Here is a 20,196-nt window from a genome sequence, read left to right as displayed (position 1 = left end):
CTACAAGTATTTTTTGTTCTCGTAGACATCATGAAGTTTGAGTACGTGAGGGTGTTCAATCAGCTTCAGAATAGCAATTTCCCGTTCCACCTGCAATGGGAAAAAGAGAGAGAAAGTATTTATGGGTCTATGACAATTTGCCATGGCCAAGTAGCCATGAACAACTAGCCACAGCTAGATCACCACGCCAAACTAGTCACAGCCAACTAGCCACGGCCAACTCACCATGACCAACTAGCCACATCCAGATCACCACCATCAATTAGTCACAGCCAATTAGCCATGGCCAGCTCACCACAACCAACCAACTACAGCGAAGTAACCATGGTTAACTCACCACAACTAACCAGCCACAGCAAAGTAGCCATTGCCAGCTCATCATGACCAACTAGCCACAGCCAGTTCACCACCACCAACTAGTCACAGCCAATTAGCCATGGCCAGCTCACCACAACCAACCAGCTACAGCGAAGTAACCATGGTTAACTCACCACAACTAACCAGCCACAGCAAAGTAGCCATTGCCAGCTCACCATGACCAACAGGCCACAGCCAACTAGTCGTGGCCAACTCAGCATGACCAACTAGCCACAGCCAACTAGCTACAGTCAGCTCTTCACGACCAACTAATCATGGCCAACTAGTCATGGCAAGCTCACCATGACCAATTAGCCACAGCCAACTAGCCACAGCCAGGTCACCACAACCAACTAGTCATGGCCAACTAATCATGGGACAATTTGCCATGACCAACTTGCCATGGGACAACTTGCCATGACCAACTTGCCATGGGACAACTCGCTGAGGGACAAGAGTTGCACTAATATCAAAGAAATGGTAGAATAGAATCATTAATGAAGGGATGCAAAATTAGGAACAAAATGAAATGTGAATGACAAACATTAAAAAGTTTTTTTTTAATTTATTTTAAGTAATCAAATTGAATTGTTAAATTCCCCCACCATGGCAAGTTGTCCTGCAATGAATTGGCAATGGTGACAGAGATGGGTTGCTAATCCTTTTACTACCGGTTTCGGTACGCTCCTGCACCCACTTGCGAGCACACCTCCCACCACCGCTATTACTGGTTTGGCTGATCTGGGCCAAACCAGCAGCAACCCACCTCTTCATGATGAGTTGGCCGCTGCGAATTGTCCCGTTATGAGTGTTTATATGTCACAGTGATATAGGTGGCATATAAATTTAATATATAAATCAATAAAATAAAATATTAATTCTGTTTGTGTCCTAGGATGCAGAGTTGGGGCAGATGGAGATAAGGGTTTCCCCATCAATTCATATTCATATCTCTTACTTCCTAGTACACTATTTTGCTATTTTGTTCATATACCGGTTCTTCTCCCCCAACCCCTTTTACTGGTCTTATGATAATTCTTTGACTCATGAGTGGCTGTGTTATCCCACCAGGTGATGCATTCATGAAATCTGTGAAATCACAATCCCTTGAAGGAATGGTTGCAGACACCTATCTCAGAAGATGTCCCCTAAAGTTTGTCATTGCATAAAGACACCCACCCACCGGTGAATTATGTTAACACTTACCGAGCACCAATTTCCCTTGACCATTAATAGACCAGATTCTTGTATATAGATGGCATGTAATGAACTGTTAGTACTTTGAACTCAAGTCCCATTCCTAGTTACTTGTGCCTGATAGGCTATAAAGTTTGATGAAAGAAATAGAAATAAATAGGAATAGGGAAAGGGGTAGGGGTAGGATATGATAGGATATGATAGGATAGGATAGGATAGGATAGGATAGGATAGGATAGGATAGGATAGGATAGGATAGGATAGAATAGAATAGTTGGAAGGAAACTTGGAGGTCTTCTAATCCAACTCCCTGCTCAGGTTAAAAAAAAAACCTAGACCATTTCAGACAAATGATTGTCCGATCTCTACTTAAAAACCTCCAGTGTTGGAGCACTCACAACTTTTGGAGTCAAGCCATTTCACTGATTAATTGTTCTAACTGTCAACAACTGAGAAATTTCTTCTCAGTTCTAGGCTGCTTCCAGTGGTGTATTAGCCATTAAACAGACTAAGCATATGCTCAGGGCACCAGGTCCAAGGGGGCACCACAAAGTTGAGAAAAGGAAAAAAAAAGATTTGTACAGTATGTACAAAGGTGGGGGGCACCAAGATTTGTCAGTGCTTAGGGCACCAGTGAGCCTTAATCCACCACTGGTTGCTTCTCTTCTTGATTAGTTTCCATCCATTGCTTCTTGTCCTGCCTTCCGGTGCTTTGGAGAATAGGTTGACCCGCTCTTCTTTGTGGCAGCCCCTGAGATATTGGAACACAGTACTCCCTCTTTTCATAGAGAAGAGAAGATTCTTTATTGGCCAAGTGTGATTGGATACACAAGGAATTCGTCTCTGGTGCATAAACTCTCAATAAACATATAAGCAACAAATTGATAAATTATAAGATACAACCATAAATCATAAGATACAACCAACAAAGTGATAGTCATAAGATGCCAGTAGAAGTAGGTAATAGGAAATATGAGAAGGATAATAGTAATGCGTTAGATACTACATGGTTAGATATTCTTAGGCATAAGACAGTGCTGTGGGCATTAAGTGTTTAGCAGAGTGATGGCCTGGGGGTGGGGGTGAAGTGCAGACTCTTTGTGTCTAGTTGTATTGGCATGCAATGCCCTATAGTGTCTTTCTGAGGAGAGAAGTTGAAACAGTTTATGTCCAGGATGTGATAGATCAGGGGTGTCAAACTTGATTTCACTGAGGGCCACATCAGGCTTGTGTTTGATCTGGGGGAGGAAAGGGCAAGGCGGGTGGGCATGGCTCAGGACGGCAGCCCTCCCGAGTTCTGCTTTCACTGGCAAAGGGTTGCAGGGGGCCCTGGCAACTGAAAACGGAGCTTGAGAGCCCGTTTTCGCTGGCAGAAGCACCGTGGGTTGGTCCTTTGCTAGCAGGGCGACCCAGATCTAAGAACCCCATGGGTGGCCTCCAGGCCTTGAGTTTGGCAATCCTGTGATAGATGATAGATAGATGATAGATAGATAATAAACAAATTCACTGTTTTTATATGTTCATATTTTTTTTAATTTTTCCGTGTCACCCAGAGTCATATTGGATAAGACGAGTAGCTGTATACATTTGATAAATAAATAAATAATTTTGAGCTTTTTTGATGTTTTTAGTAATTTTTACAATGATGATAGTCTGATATTTCTTAATAAACTTTTTAGATTTGTTGTACACCAGAAGTGGGATTCGTTTACCTTCCCTACCAGTTTGCAAATGTGAGCGTGCTCGCTTCGCTTGCACGCACCTCATTTGTCCTTCTGCGCATGAAAACCCCCCCACACACACATTACGTCGGGGTCAGTAGGCGGAGCCTTCCGCAGCCGTCACTACCAGTTCGCCCGAATCGGAGAGAACCAGCTGAATACCACTTCAGTTGTACACTCCTCAGAGTCACTTTTGTGGGAAGGGTGGCTGTATAAACTTGATAAATAAACAAACAGGAAAGAAAAGGAAGCAATTTATGCATGCAAATTGCCTATTCCCTTGAGGGGTCTTTTAATCAAGCAGGGATATTGTAGCGTGCTGGATTAGGTAGTGGTCTTGATTGCATCATTTAGGATTAGAAAATCATCTGGAAGTCAATCTAAACCCCATCACCGGGAGGGGGAAATTCTAGTGTAATCAAGAGCAGACTACTAACATTTTCTGTATGAATAGTGAATAGCTGTGACACAGGTAATCATGAATGTCTCACAAACAGTTATTCTAACAAAGAAACTGGGTGTTGAGTTATGTAGTTTTAGTGTATTTAATCTTATTCAAATGTATGAGATATTGAGATTTATCCATAGGCTCCAGAATAGAGCACCATGCCACAAACACACCATTGGAAAAGGGAAAGGGGGAAGGGGAAGGGAAGGGAATTGCACCCAATCATTTCAAAATATGAGGACCACACAGAAATATTTTATGTTTATTATTTTCAAGGATGCTAACCCTATACTCACCTATCATGTGACCTGATATCTTCGCCAGGTTGTGCACAAAACTTTTAATTAGCTACTGTATGTTGCTCTGTTGCTTTATTATTTTTTCCCCTTTCCCAATAACAAATTGTTGTGCTAAACTACTTCTCTTTTTTACTGTACCTTTTTTTTAAAAAAATTGTAAAAGCTGGTTGAAGACTGAATTGTACGAAGAGGAATATTTAGGGACTCCTATATTAAGGAGTCACTAAGAACACCTGGAATTTTTATTTATTTATTTTTGGCAGTGGTTTGCTCTCCAAGCTTGTTTCCATTTAATTTCTGAACGTTTCGTTACCAGGCTAGGTAACGTCATCAGCGGCAATGAGGAATAGGACAAGACAATCTTGCTGCTGATGTTACCTAGTCTGGTAACGAAACATTCAGAAACTAAATGGAAACAAGCTTGGAGAGCAAACCACTGCCAAAATCTAAAACCCGAGCTACAAATGTTTTCTTTTATTTATTTATATTTCATATTTGGTTTGGTTCTGCAACCCAACAAGACAGACACAGACTTCAGAGGATAATTAAAACTGCAGGGGAAAAAAACTATTACTACCAACCTGAAAATATTTACAGACCCCACACATCCTAGATGTAAATTGTTTCAACTCCTACCCTCAAAACGACGCTATAGAGCACTGCACACCAGAACAACTAGAAACAAGGACAGTTTTTTTTTCCAAATGCCATCACTCTTCTAAAGAAATAATTCCCTCACCACTGCCAAACTATTCATTAATGCTGCATTACTATTACTATAGTCTTCTCATCATCATTCCATTCACCCATCTCCTCCCACTTAGGACTGCATGACTATAACTTTGTTGCTTGTATACTTACAATTGATATTGATACTGATTGCTTATTTGTACCCTATGGCTATCATTGTGTTGTACCTTATGATTCTTGACGAATGTATCTTTTTATGTACAGTGAGAGCATATGCACCAAAGACAAATTCCTTGTTGTTCAATCACACTTGGCCAATAAAGAATTCTATTCTACTCCATTATTTTTAAACCACCCATCTCTGAGTTGAAAAAAGTGACTTATGACTAAGATGAAGCTGGAAGGACATGCAAATCAGGGGTGGGTTGCTGCCGGTGTTACTGCTGGTTCGCAACCTGCATGCAACCCATGTACATGTGCGCAGTTCAGTGTAAATTGTTCTGCATGCTTGCACAGAATAATTAACAGTGAATTGCGCACATCACTAAAATCCAAAATGGCGACAGCCAAGCGGTAGCAAGGGAACGAGTTCCAGGGCGTGGGAGGCCTGGGTTGTTGCTGGTTCTGCGACCCAAGTCTGAATTCCACTACTGGTTCTGCCGAACCGGGCCGAACTGGCAGCAATCCACCACTGACGCAAATGCTCTACAGGTGAAAATAAAGATTCATTCCTTTGAGTCTATCACTATGCTACAGAGTGTGAGCATCTAGTCTTTGCTTGGGGCCTACAGGCAAGATCTTTATCTGTCACCCACTTGTGTTTTATCAGCTAGTCAGCTTGTCCTCAAAGTATTTGCCAGGACATTAACTGGCAAACACAAGGTACTCAATTTGATATAAACCCCTTATATATAAATATATTTCTGTGGTTTGATTTGCTTTCCTGTGCTGGCTATTTGATCAGGTCTTACCAAACGCTAACTAAAAGCATGCAAAGATTTAGTATGCTTCTCCTCTGCTACACGTGACAGTTTCAGGTGCTCTTTTCCTCCAAAAGACTTAAAAACGGATGCAGCTGCCCCAATTAAAACTAATAATAATAATACCAAATTACCATTTGCTTTATGTTATGGCTAAAGTTATCTGATATTTGGAGGGTCTTTTCAATGGTTTTTTTTCACATTAGCACAGACTTCAGAAAAGGGAAAACTGTACTACTGTACAGAAAAATACTTCAGCTGAACCAGTCACATGAAATTACTCCACTTTGCAAAACAAATCAAAGGCAAGGAAAAAGATTTGCTCTGGTGATACAAACTGAGATGGTCTGGACAAACAGGCCAGGATAAGGATATTAGAGCCCCCAATAAGAGTGTTATCTAACCTTGATTCTGTTCTGGGTTGTGCCATTCTCACATAGAGATCATATATATTTTAAAGAATCTGTCTACGTTTTGCACATCCTTTGTTAGGCAGCAAAATTCCCACTGCTCCTTCTCCACTAACAACTTAACAAACTTAACAAACCCTTAAGGATTCCAAAAGGACGTAAGTGTCATGGGTTTTTGCACAAATGACATTAGTATGCGCTTGAGTCATAAGGTAGGATGCAAACACCTAAAAGTCATGGCTTCTGCATGATGCTTATATCATCATTAACTCCCAAATCCTATCAATTACTTAGAACGCTTTCTATAGTCATCCCTCCATTGCTGTGCCGAATTGATGGGATTGCAATAATGAGGATAGGATGAATATAACTTCAATGACAGCTAGGGGTTGCTATGAAGTTGCTCTAAGTACTTAGTGGAGAAGCCACCTCAGTAACATCACTCTGTGCTGCTTCTCTTACACTTGACAACCTGGTGAGAGATTGCATTAATTTTGCAAATTTCCCAGTGGCTAGAAATTGACTGGCAACTTCCTTCAGGGCTCTAATACAGACAATGAATCAATTAGATATCTCTGCTAAGGGTTCCACTTTTATCAGACTTTGACCTTCCCATGGGAAGGAAGGTGAGAGGCAGAGATGAGATGCGTAGAAAGCATAGCATGCCATTTATTTCTCTGTGGATTCAGTGCCTCGCTCTTTTGGTCTTCTGCATCCTCTCCAATCTCCCTCACCCACCCCTCAACCCCCTGCTGTAACACCTAGAAATACGACTTGCTTACCTTCATCAGTACAGACTCAGAAAGCTTTTCCCGGTTCACTATCTTAATGGCAACTTTCTGCCCTGTGATGCAGTGTACGCCCAGCTTCACCAGACCTATGGAAACAAAAAGGCACTAGAGTTCTACCGTAATGCAATGTACCAAAGCTTTGTGAAATCAATTCATTCCAATCTCTGCCACAGCACTTCCTTCAAATGTGCCTGTTTACTAGCACGTTTGGTAGCCTTCAGAGATGAGGAGCTGCATGCATTGGCAGAGAAAGGATAAAGCAGAAGAAGGCTGTGGATGAACTGGAACTGCCAATTATAGGTAGTCCTCGGCTTACAACAGTTCATTTAGTGACCATTCAAAGTTGAATCTCTTTGAGCCTTTCCTTATTTCTGAGCTCTCCATCAATTCTTGAGTTGACAGCAAACTACCCTGATATAGCTTCCCCCTCTGCCCCCTCTCTTTCCAGCCACAGACTTATCTCCAGAATTCAGGTATTCCTCGAATTATTTAGTGACTGTTCAAAATTACAACGGTTCTGAAAAAAAGTGACTTATGACCGTTCTTCATACTTATGACATTGCAACATCCCCATGGTCACAAGATCAAAATTCAGATGTTTGGCATCTGATTCATATTTATGATAGTTGCAGTGTCCTGGGGTCACTTGATCACCTTTGCAACATTCTGACAAACAAAATCAATGGGGAAGCCAGATTCACTTAACAACCGTGTGACTAACTTAACGATTGCAGTGATTCACTTAATCACTTTGGCCAGAAAAGTTGGAAAATGAGGCAAAATTCACTTAATAACTAACTTAACAACATAAATTTTGGGCTCAACTGTGGTTGTAGGTCAAGGATTACCTGTAGTCTTCCATTTTTTTTCCTGTCCAAACTAGCATACATGGGATTGATTTCTGTGACTGAAATAATCCTTGGGTATCTACATTTACTGATTCCCACAACTTCCCACAAAAACCCATGAATGGTCTCAGAGCACGTGAGAAATTGAAAGAAGCGCCATGCACAGCCACCTGGTGTCCTTGGGTCACTGCTTTGAAATTTGATAAGTCTAACCAAATCCTGCATTTTACTTAAGGTCCCTTCAATGTTTAGTGCTTGGCAGAGAGGCTTGAGACATAGAAATAATGTCTATGGAAGAGAACGAAACAGAAGCAGAGTTAGCTGAGAAGTTAGAGGGATAATGCAGAAAATACAAGAATGGTGGAAGGATCGCTTCTCAAACCTTCTATTTAGACAGGTCCCAAAGGTGCTTTTCCAGGAGGGAGCTGGACTTTCTTGTTTTCACTTCTCATCCAAGAAGCTTCTTCAGCTCTGACTGGATGATGGGGAATGGAAGGATTTATATTCTTTGCAGACAGCTGGTCATTTGCATTCTTTTAGAGAGTCATTGAGCCACTTGGAGGTTTGTCTGTGTCCTCAGGGTCACCTGAGTAGTGCAAATGTGGTAAACCTCCAAACACAGATAAACCTCCAAGTGGCCTTAACTACTGCCTAAAAGAATGCTAATGACCATATCTGCAAATAATATAAATCCTTCCATTCCCCACCATCCAGTCAGAGCTGAAAAAGCTTCTTGGATGAGAAATAAAACATTTTCAACAAAAAACAAGAAAGTCAACTTGTCTCCTGAAAAAGCACCTTTGGTACAACCAATGATGTGACTAAGACTCTCCACAGATATTTAGGTAGGGTTCATCTCTTCATTCCTATTATATATATAAATTGTGCATCCATGGAAGATGTTATAAACAGCAATAATACTATACTTACAAAGCAAATCTGTGTGTGTTCTATGGGGAAAAGTTGGTGTATATATTTCCAAGTATGTATATAAGTGCTTTGGTGCTATCTCATCCAGGGGGCATAAAACCCATGTAGTACTGCTTGGGAAATTAGGAAGTCATTCACAACACTATCAGCTTGCAAGGAAAATGCTTATACTATGGAATTAATCCAGAGTATAGGGATACTTAGAGATAGGGCCAGAGGTGGGATTGAAAAATTTCAGCAACTGGTTCTCTGCCTGGTTGCTGGCCATGGGACCGTGGCCTATTCAGCCATCTGTACCACAGCAGGGGGGCGTTTTTGCCCTCCCCATGCTCCAGAGGCTTTCCTCGAGCCTCTGGGAGGGTGGAAACAGCCTCATCTGGACTCCGGAGACTCTCTGGAGGCCGGAAACAGGCCTGTTTCCTGACTTCTGGAACTTCCAGGAGGCAAGTTTTTTGCCCTCCCCAAGTTCTGGAGGCTTTTCTCGAGGCTCTGGGAGGGCAAAAACAGCCTCCCCCGGACTCCTGAGGCCCTCTGGAGGCTGGAAACAAGCCTGTTTCTGGATTTCCATAACTTCCGGGAGGCCCGTTTTTAACTCTCCCAGAGCCTCCTTGCGGGCTCTGCACTTACCTGGCATAATGAACAGGCCGCATGGAGACTCCTGGGAGGGGAGTGGAAAAGTGGGCAGGGCCAGCCAGTTCTTCCAACTACCAGTTCAGCAAAATTAGCATCCGGTTGATTTGAACCTGTCCAAACCAGCTGAATCCTACCCTTCGATGGGAAAGACACTTCCAATTCTCATTGAAATACAGTATCTTTTCATCATTGGCCCCTTTTTTCCAAATTCCCTACTTCTCTACAAGATGCAGAATTAGAATTGCAACTTTATCTATCTTGAGCAATCCTCATAGCAAGAATGACCATTAAATGTTTTTTAAAAAACCCTTCTTTCCTGTTTGCATCTAAACCTGGCACAAGATTGCCTTGGTAACAACTTCTGTTCTGTCGCCGTTATGCTGACTTCATCTCATCTCCAGCTCAGACATAAGACATCTTAGTTGATGTGATGCAAAATTGCTTCCCACTTATTCCAATGTTGTCCAAGATGAATATTACTAAATCGAATTAGTTCAGTATTTTTTGTTGACTGGGGAATTCTGGGAGTTGAAGTCCACAACATTTTAAAGTTGTCAATTTTGCATAATATTGTGTTAAGTTTTATAACCCTATAAACAGAGGTGGGTTACTCCCGGTTAAGCCCGGATCGGGTGAACCAGTAGTAGCGGGGGCGGACGCTCCACCCACTCGCAGAAGCATCACACACGCACACAAACCAATAGTAAAAAAATTGGCAACCCACCACTGCCTATAAAGGTAGTCCTCGACTTGTGACCAAAATTGAGTCCAAAATTTCTATTGCTTAGAGAGGCAGTTGTTAAGTGGCTTTTGCCTCATTTTATGACCTTTCTTGGTATAGTTGTTCAATGAATTACTGAAGTTGATAAGTTAATCAGATGGTTGTTAAGTGAATCTGGCTTCCCCATTGACTTTGCTTGTCAGAAGTTTGCAAAGGCTGATCACATGACCCTGGGACACTGCAACTGTCATACATAAGAGTCAGTTTCCAAGCACCTGAAGTTTGATCATGTGATCATGGGGGGATGCTGCAATGGTCATAAGTGTGAAAAACTGTCATAAGACACTTTTTTCAGAGCCATTGTTATTTCGAACGGTCACTAAATGAATTGTTGTAAGTTGACGACTACCTGTATTCTGGAGAGAAGTCAGATAAATTACCAGTGGCTGGGAACAGAGCGGGCAGAGGGGACAACTATATATTAGTATAGTTTGCTGCCAGCTCAAGGATGGATGGGAGCACTTAAATTCAGAAATAAGGAAAGGCTCAAGGAGGCTCAAAGTATTGAATCTGAAAGAATGCTGATTAAATCTATGGAAAGACATTTACAGAGAAAGCTGCCTTCATGTTTATCAACTTGCTCTTAAGAGCTCTATAAAAGGAGAAAAATATATTGTTGTTTACATGTTTTGATAATGGGATAGAGCTGTTGCCCTTACATTTGACAGCTTGGTACTTTACGTCTCTAATGGAGATAAAAGAGGTGATTAAAAGTGAAAAACCTTGGTCATTAAAAAAAAAAAGTGCAACAGAATCATGAAGGTGGAAAAAAACAGGTTCTAAACTCCAGTTCAGCCTTATGTCTTTTTTTCATCTTCAACTGAATTCAATTCCTATGGTTGAAATTTACTTATGCAAATGTCACAGTATGAAGGATAATAATAATGCAAGTTTTTCTTTATATATGGATTTCGTCTCCCAGAGGCCATCTGAAGAACCAGTAGAATGAGGGAGGCTGGTGAGGAATAAGCACAAAAAACAAACATACTGAGCATTTCAACTTATTTCCACGACACCCTCTGTGACAATTACAGAAATACAGGAAGTCCTCAACTTATGACCACAATTGAGCCTGAAATTTCTGTTGTTAAGTGAGACAGTTCTGTGACTTTTGCCCCATTTTACGACCTTTCTTGCCACAGTTGTTCAGTGAATCACTGCAGTTCTAAACTTAGTAACACAGTTGCTAAATGAATCTGGCTTCCCCCTTTACTTTGCTAGTCATATGGTTGTAAAGGGGGATCACATGACCTTGGGACACAGCAACTGTCATAAATATGAACCAATTGCCCAGTATCTGGATTTTGATCACTTGATCTTGGAGATGCTGCAACAAGTATTAAAGTGGTCATAAGTCACTTTTTCCAGTTCTGTTGTAAATTTGAGTGGTCACTAAATGAACTGTTATAAGTCAAGGATTACCTGTTATTACAAAGATTAGCATACATATAAATGGCACAAATGTTTAATCAACTTGATGAAATATTGACAATAAGCCACAATTATTCCCTTAGTATAAAGAAAATGGTGAAGTAGAAAACTTGTGGAAAACCTTCCCACTCCCTTATTTTATGCTTGTATTTCTCTGTGTTTGACAAGAGTGTTCAGTATTGGCAATAATGACCTGACATGGATAAAGAAATCTTTATCTATATAGCATGATAGTTACCATAGATCAGGGGTAGCCACTACTGCCGGTTCACTCATGAGTGCGCCCCACATGCGCTTGCACTTGATGCACAGTGCAGAAAAAAATTGTTCTGCCCATGCACAGAAGTGGAAAACAAAATGGCGGCGCCTATGGTGCCAACCGGAGAACCAATTCAGGGGCTTGGCAGGCTTGGGTCGCTGTTGGTTCCAGCGACCCAGGCCACCAAACACTACCGGTTCAGCCGAACCGATCCAAACCGTTAGGAACCCACTACTGCCAGATATCCTTCAGACATTAACTGATGTTGCAGGACCAGAGTAGCAAAATAAACATGTGAATATCATGATCACATTGACTGGGAGCAGAAATTCATTCTACTCAAAAGCATGATCTCTATGTCTGGATTGTACTGCAAAAAAAAAAAACACCACCCTTATTTTGATGATCAGGAGGATTTCTATCATTCTTACTTTTATTTAAAGCTGGCCACAGCATGATGGCAGTTAGAGATAAGTGCCTCAACATTCACAAAAGAGAGATGAAATGCTGTCAGATTTCTTACGTTCTCAAAGGTTATGAATGGATTCTCAATCGATTTAAATTTCCTGCCTCTTGCTTCTCTTTTCAAAGATTGCAATGCTGTAAACACTTAAAGACTAAAAACATCAAATGGATTCTGTGAAGTAAAGGCAGTTGTTTCCTGAAATTACCATAAATCAGACCATAAATCCTCCCGCTTTGAAATATAATGAAATTGGCTTCTGATATAATATCAAAATCATATTGTAAAATTGGACTGGATCCAACTCAATAGATCCTCAACTATCCCTAAACTAGTTGTTCCCGTGCTTTAGTATTTAGGTATCAACTCTGCAAATAAACCCACCAGGCACCAGCTATTAGTTTACAATATTTTGAGCAAATCCATAAAATTAGTAGTTCTTTTTTTAAAATAAATGAGATACATTTCATTTCTCCCCACCCTTTCTCTAAGGAAATCAAGGTGGTATATATGGTTCTATTCTTGTCTTCCCATCATTTTACCTCATAACAGTCCTGTGAGGTAGATTAGGCTGAGAGACATCATGGCTTCCAGAAAAATCATCATCAAGGCTCAGTGGAGATTTTAAAGCCAAAATTGCTCCTAAGCTTGTGGTTATTTTTAATTAAATGGATGACAATGAATTTATAGAGCCCTCCGCTTAAAATATTTGACTTGTATACCACATATTTTAAACTAATAAAGAAAAGGAAGTCCATTGCATCTAACCAAGGATGATACTGTCATCATGGAATCCTTCTTGGCAATATTCTCTTTTCCTACAGAAGAAAACATGATATTTGAGGACAAAAAGTGATAATTCATGTCTCTGGTCTATGACATGGTTTGCAGTTAGCTACAATCTGGCACTAGCTGCATGTTTAGCCGGTATACTAAGAGAGACAGGAATCAACAATTTGTATAGGCTGCGTTCCTAGTTATACAACATGAACAGAGCTGGGAGGAAAAGCTTGTTGTTTCTTTTTATTTTGTATTGGTTAAACTAGTGAGGGCTAACCTTTTTGTTGCTGCGTGCTGCACCCGTCCCTCTAGTGCACGATGCATTGCCCGACCATCCCGTGCATGCACATGTTTCCCCCGCACTCCCTCATGCATGTGACACTCCCCCACGCCCCGTTTTGGGTCTAGTAGGCCTCCCTGCAGCCTACTGGGAGCAAAAACGTGCTGCAGGGAAAGCCTGTACTGCCCCCCCTGCTCCCAGTACATGTGCACCCCCACGCACATCTCCTACATGCGCCCCAGCTGCCGCACATGCATGACAGAGACCCCAAAATCAGCTGGCCAGCAGGAAGCGCATGTGCATGCGTGGTGAAGCTAAGCTGGGACGATGGCTCTTGTGCCCGCAGATACGGCTCTGTGTGCCACTTGTGGCACATGTGCCATAGGTTCACCATCATGGGGTTAAACCATACCTAAAATATTGTGTGCAGCTCTGGACACTATATTTTAGGACGAACAGTGACAAACTGGAGCAAGCCAGATAAAAAGAAGGCTATAAGAGGAAAAAACGTATGAGATATAGTAGGAGACACAGGAAATGTTTCACTTGGGTATAATTGGGGGAAGACATCAGTGTTGCCTTCAAGTATTGGAAGGATTGTTACTGTAGAAACCAGACAAAGAATTCTGACAAAACTCTTAGAGATGTCCCATAAGACAGGACAAGAAAGAGGACAATGAGTCTAAGCTATAAAGTAGTACATTTCAAGTGGACATCAAGAAAAATATCCTGCTGGTAAATTCTGTTCAAGAATGAATTAGATTGTCTTGGGAGGTGATGATACTCTTTGATGGGGGTATCTGAAAGGCTGGGCAGTCATGTGTTGATACTGATTCCTGCATATAAGGGCTTGGACTGGATCAGTGCTCCCTGACTATGGAAAATTCTAGAAATGTTGACTTCAACTCTCAGAATTCTCAGCAATAGCCATGCTGGCTAGGAAATTCTGGGTACTGAATGCCATTCCTCAGGAAGTTACCAAGGCTGGGAAATTTTGGACTATATTATCCCCAGCTCTTATTTTATGATTCTATGATTGTGAGTCAATGAAAATGCTTAACTGAGGTACACTTTACCAAATTAATTTCATTGCCTGAGCTGGAATAACATACAAGGAGCCACAGGACTGGCTGAATTATGTAATCCATCTCCTGGCTCAGTGTGGGGACCCAAATTAAAGTCTTGTTGATAGATGGCTATTAGCCTCTTCTTAAATACATCCACTATATTAAATACATTGTGGGACATGGTGTCTCAGTGGCTAAGACAGTGAGCTTGTCAGAAAGGTTGGCAGTTCGGCCTCCCTAGCGCTGCATAATGGAGTGAGCTCCTGTTATTTGTCCCAGCTTCTGCCAACCTAGCAGTTTGAAAGCATGTAAAAATGCAAGTAGAAAAATAGGAACCATCTTTGGTGGGAAGGTAACAGTGTTCCATGCGCCTTCGGCATTTAGTCATGCCGACCACGTGATCACAGAGACGTCTTCGGACAGCGCTGGCTCTTCAGCTTTGAAACAGAGATGAGCACCCCCCCCTAGAGTCGGGAATGACTAGCACATATACATCCAGGAAAGAGGATCCAAAAATCTCTTTATCACTGATACTTCTATCAAACTACATTTAGTGTTAGGAACGTTTTCCTAATGGTTTACTAGAATTTATTTTTCTGAAATTTAGAGCCATTGTTCTGTGCTGAATTCTGGAACAAGAGAAAACAGATCTTGATTTTAAACAATATTTTGCCTCAGTCATGTTTTCACAGTTTTTCCCTGAACTAGCTATCCCTATTTTTGTCACTGTGTTTAGCTACCATGCCCATTGTAGAATCTATAAATTCCAAAATACAGGCCAACAGAGTACTCTAGCGTAACAGAATCATGGCTGTGGAAATTGGATTTCATTGGGTTTCCAACCCTGAAAGCAGGAGTGGTAGCCTACCAATTCACAAATATTAGTGCACATGCCACCTCCACAGATTCTTCAAAAGCATATGCGCTTTTGGCCAAAAAAAAATGGCCTAAATGGGATGCCATAGAGCCAGGTACGAGTCGGGGAAGTCACCTGCAATTTCCACTACTGGTTGGGCTATCCAGTCCAAACCGGTAGAATACCACCTCTGCTTGAAAGTAACTGAACCCGTTGAACACAGTCACATTCACTTACATTTTTTGCATTTTACAAATGCAAGAGAGAGAAATATTAGTCAAGTCAGACCAGACGTTTCCTGTTTATTGGCCCTGCTCCTTCCTGGATCTCTGCCAGAGACCTTGTGGTTAAACTAGATGTTTGTGATACAGCCATTTGTAGTATGAACATATGCTTGCACCATTTACATAGGGTGCATTCACACAGCATGCTAAACTAAAATCTGGTTGGCTGATTTATGGTTCAGGGTGAATATTGTCATTGCGTAATGCCTTGGGGTTAGTCTGGAAAGGGAATACTTCTCATTTCTTCCTCTGTTGCTTCCTCTGTTGCAGAATCAGCCCATGGATCTAGCTTGTCCCTCAACACAGTGGCATCTATAGTATGTGCTCACATTGCATTTTTCCTGGGTCATGACAGATGTTCACTTCCAGGTTGTTTTGTGCACCAAGTCCCGATTTGCAAACTATGCATTCACTCCCTGGCATCACACAGCTCAGAGGCCTTGGATACATCCTCTATGAGTATATGTTGGCAGGGACCCAGATCATTCTGGAATTGAAACAGTGTAAATCCCTGTAAGCAGAATTAGACAGTCCAGTGGACTCTAGACGTTTGAACTAAAATTTCCCTAATCCTTGATCCTTCACCTTGGTAGATGCAGCTAATGAGAGTTGGTCCAGAACTAATGTAGGGCACTTGCTTGTCCGCATCTGCCCTGGTAAAAGCCTTCTTTACACATTCTCTCCTTCCAAATTGGAGAAGGAGGAATGCTAGGGAGTAGAAGAAGCAGGGAACACAAGCAGGGAAAATCACTTAGTCTCTTCAAATCTTTTTGACAGATAAGCAATGAGATAACTCCAACTTGGCAAATTTACAGAAGGCAAGCTGATACTGTATACATTTTCTAGATCTTTTGGCTCCACTAATGGACCCTGTGGTCCACAATACTTAAATGGCACTAGGTTGACTATTCCTTAGCAAAACTGAATGTTTTCACAGATCTGTATAAATAATTCCCAACCATGTTATTCCCCATATATGTCCAACTTTTATTTCCATAATCCTTGGCCACTACTGACGTTGATGTCTATCTGAAAGGGAAATTGGAAATACCTTGATTGACCAACTGGGTTTCCTTTCTTGCCGTTACATGTAGCGTCTTGAGAGGATAGCATTTACACCTGCGTGTTCCATTTTTAAATATGTTTTACTTATGTTGATATTGCTCAGTTTTTTTCTTCAACTGTTAAAAAAGTTCTGCCAGCTACTCAAATGGCCATCAAACTTTTTTTTCTTGCTAGACTGCTAACTGTGGCTTTGATATCACTACGGACAAAAATAAATTATCTGCTAAAAGCTGCAATATAATTATGCCCCAATACATACTCACTTACTGGGAAAAGGATAAGTGGAAGTCTTAATGCAGTGGTCCCTAACTTTTTGGCCACCAGCGACCGATTTTGTGGAGAGAGGTTTTACCATGGACTAGAGGGGGAATGGTTTCGCGTACTGCCTACATCCCGTGGATGGGGCTTCCCTTGTTTGCACAGCCTAGTTTCTGGCATGCTTTGGCCCGGTGCCAGCCGAGAGACCAGGGGTTGGGGACCCCTGTCTTAATTTGAGCTGAAGACATATTTAATACCTAACAGAGCTTCATACACTGACTTCTGAAGCTCTGAAGATATATTCCTCTTTATGGCTTTGTTTACCAACTTAATGAAAAGAAAAACAATCTCATGTTGAAAATAAATTAATATAGTTTGCCAAAAGGCAATTAGAAAACATTCCAAAAGTTTTATTGGTGGTAGAACTGAATCAGTTGAAGGACACACAATTTTATAGTAAGCCCATAAAAAGAACTTTTTTCAATATTAGGTAAATTATAGCCAGTGGTCGTGACCCGGTTTGGCCCAGTTCAGCCGAACCGGTAGTGGTAATCCGGTCTTGGTCACAGCTTTTAATGGTCTTCGCACATGTGCAGGACCATTTACAGTGAACATGTGCATGCATGAGCAACATGTGGCCAACGTGCACATGAGTGAAGCAAACTGGTATCAGTTCACGTAGGAACCCACTCCTGATTATAGCCCTTCTTTGACCTTGATGTTCAAATTCACATTATTGGGATATAAAGAAATGGGAATGGTGAATTTCCACATTAACTATTTTTTTTGCAGTCTCTAATACATACTCTCTAGAGTATCTCATGGTGACATAGCTGACAAATAAATGTAACAAATAAATAAATGGTTAGACAAACAGACTGGCAATTGTCTAACATAACTGGTATATGAGAAAGGAAGATAGCCAATCATTAAGGAGGTTTTAATTTGTGTTTCTGTGCTGAGCAGGGGATTGCACTCAATATATTAAATAGCCTCTTCCAGTTGTATGATTTTATTATTCTTAGTGTATCACACCTATATATCAAACCAGTACTATCAAATTAGTCAGATTGGGTCTTAGACTGTGATGATGGTACCTAAAATAAACAGCCCTGATAAATCACAGGAAAAATAAAAGAAGGGCAATTGCACTTGATCTAGAGCAATGTTTCTCAACCTTAGCAACCTTAAGGTGTGTGAATTTCAACTCCCAGAATTCCCCAGCTAGCAGTGCAGGTTTAGTTATTTAATATTATTTTATTGAAGAGAATGTATATGGCGCTCATTCACTCTCAATGACTTTGGGAGGCTTTCAAAAAATAAAAACCCAATATACAAACAGTAAAAACAATAATACTCTCCCCCCCCCCCACATCCACAAAGTTTAAGAAGTATTGATCTGGAAACAGAGGAATAACAGAATAACAGAGTTGGAAGGGACCTTGGAGATCTTCTAGTCCAATCCTCTGCTCAAGCAGGAAACCCTATACCATTTCAAACAAATGGTTGTCTAATCTCTTCTTAAAAACATCTAGTGTTGGAGTACCTACAATTTCTGGAGGCAAGCTCTTCCACTCATTAATTGTTCTCATTGTCAGGAAATTTCTCCTTAGTTCTAAGTTGGTTCTCTCCCTGATTAGTTTCCAATCATTGCTTTTGTCCTAACTTCAGGGGCTTTGAAGAACAGGTTGACTCTCCCTTCTTTGTGGGAGCCCCTCGGATATTGGAACACTGTTGTCATGTCACCCATAGTCCTTCCTTTCATTAAACTAGACATTCCCAATTCCTGCAACCATTCATTGTATGTTTTCTTCTCCAGTCCCCTAATCATCTCTGTTGCTCTTCTCTGCACTCTTTCTAGAGTTTCCACATCTTTTTTATATTATGGCAACCGAAATTGGATGCAATATTCCAAATGTGGTCTTACATTTGCGCACTTAGTTGTCATATGAAATCCAGCAGCCATGCTTTGCAATTTGCCAAGATATTAGTGTCTGCCCTTTTACCACCATCCCATCCCTGGCCCATAGTTGGAAACTTTGCAACATGGAAGGTGAAGGACAGGAGGAACCATTGCAGAACAGTCAGAACAGAAAAACACATGGTTACACTCAAAAGTAACCTATAGGTACTTAAAAAAAAGTTTGCTCCTCAGAGTATACTGCAGGTGGCAAGTGTTAGCCCAAAAATGGATGATCCTAAGACATTAACCAGAGTAAGATCCACTGGGAACTCCAGGGCTGTGGACCATAAAAGGAAGAATTTTAAAAATCCTTGAATATAGCAGTGTTAATCCACTTCCATGCCAAAAAAATAAAGCAAAAATCCTACATGTCATTTGAGCTTAAATAAAGGGAAGGCTTAATTTTTAATGCTTGACAATGATCCTATTTACTTTGTAGGCACTAGTCATAGCATCAAATATCAGGACAGAGGATTACTACTACTACTACTCTACTACTACTACTACTACTACTACTACTATTATTATTATTATTATTATTATTATTATTATTATTATTATTATCAACAACAGAATTGTATCACAGCGGCCAGTTGTTTTGCTGGATTTGGCGATTACTAGTCGGGCCCCACCCAGGGACCTAGGACGTCGTAAGGTATTTTCGTAATATGCGTGCAGATCCAAGCAGTGCGGCTTTTTGCATTTGACTGATGGTGATTTTGTCAATTTTTAACTGTTTTAAATGTAATTCCAGTGCTTTTGGAATAGCACCCAGTGTGCCAATTACCACTAGAATTACCACTGCTGGTTTGTGCCATAGTCGTTGAATTTCGATTTTTAAGTCCTGGTATTTTGCGATTTTTTCATGTTCTTTCTCAGCGACCCTGCTATCACCTGGTATTGCGATGTCTATGATTGTGACCTTATTTTTCTCAACTAGTGTGATGTCTGGTGTATTATGCGCCAGTATTTTGTCTGTTTGTATGAGAAAATCCCACAAGATCTTGACCATCTGATTTTTGGTGACTTTTTCAGGCTGATGTTCCTACCAGTTTGTTGCTGTTTTAATATTATAATTTTTGCACAAATTCCAATGGATCATTTGTGCTACTGAATTGTGCCACAATTTATAATCAGTCTGCACGATTTTTTTACAGCAGCTGAGTATGCGATCAACAGTTTCATCAGCTTCTTTGCAAAGTCTGCATTTAGCATCATCAGAGGATTTTTCGATTTTGGCCTTAATGGCATTTGTGCGGATAGCTTGTTCTTGCGCAGCCAGGATTAGCGACTCTGTTTCTTTCTTTAATGTACCTGTTGTTAACCATAACCAAGTTTGTTCACTGTCCACTTTATCTTTTTTCCCCCCAGAAATTGGCCATGCAGTGCTTTGTTCTGCCAACTC

General features: G+C 41.0%; 1 protein-coding gene across 2 annotated transcripts in view; it reads right to left on the bottom strand.

Moving 5' to 3' along the window:
• Positions 1–20,196, bottom strand: part of BRSK1 (BR serine/threonine kinase 1) — a 58,790-nt gene that overhangs the window by 29,682 nt on the left and 8,912 nt on the right. For both annotated transcript variants that reach the window (XM_032237423.1, XM_032237424.1), the window contains exons 2-3: positions 6,885–6,979; positions 5–90 (exon numbers count right to left, since the gene is read on the bottom strand). In XM_032237423.1, coding sequence (XP_032093314.1) covers positions 5–90; positions 6,885–6,979 — 181 coding nt within the window. The remainder of the gene's footprint in view (positions 1–4; positions 91–6,884; positions 6,980–20,196) is intronic.

This window comes from Thamnophis elegans, chromosome Z (genome assembly GCF_009769535.1).
Source record: "Thamnophis elegans isolate rThaEle1 chromosome Z, rThaEle1.pri, whole genome shotgun sequence".
Lineage (NCBI taxonomy): Eukaryota > Metazoa > Chordata > Lepidosauria > Squamata > Colubridae > Thamnophis > Thamnophis elegans.
The sequence above is the reverse complement of the archived record's forward strand: the minus strand, read 5'-3'. Positions and strand labels throughout refer to the sequence as shown.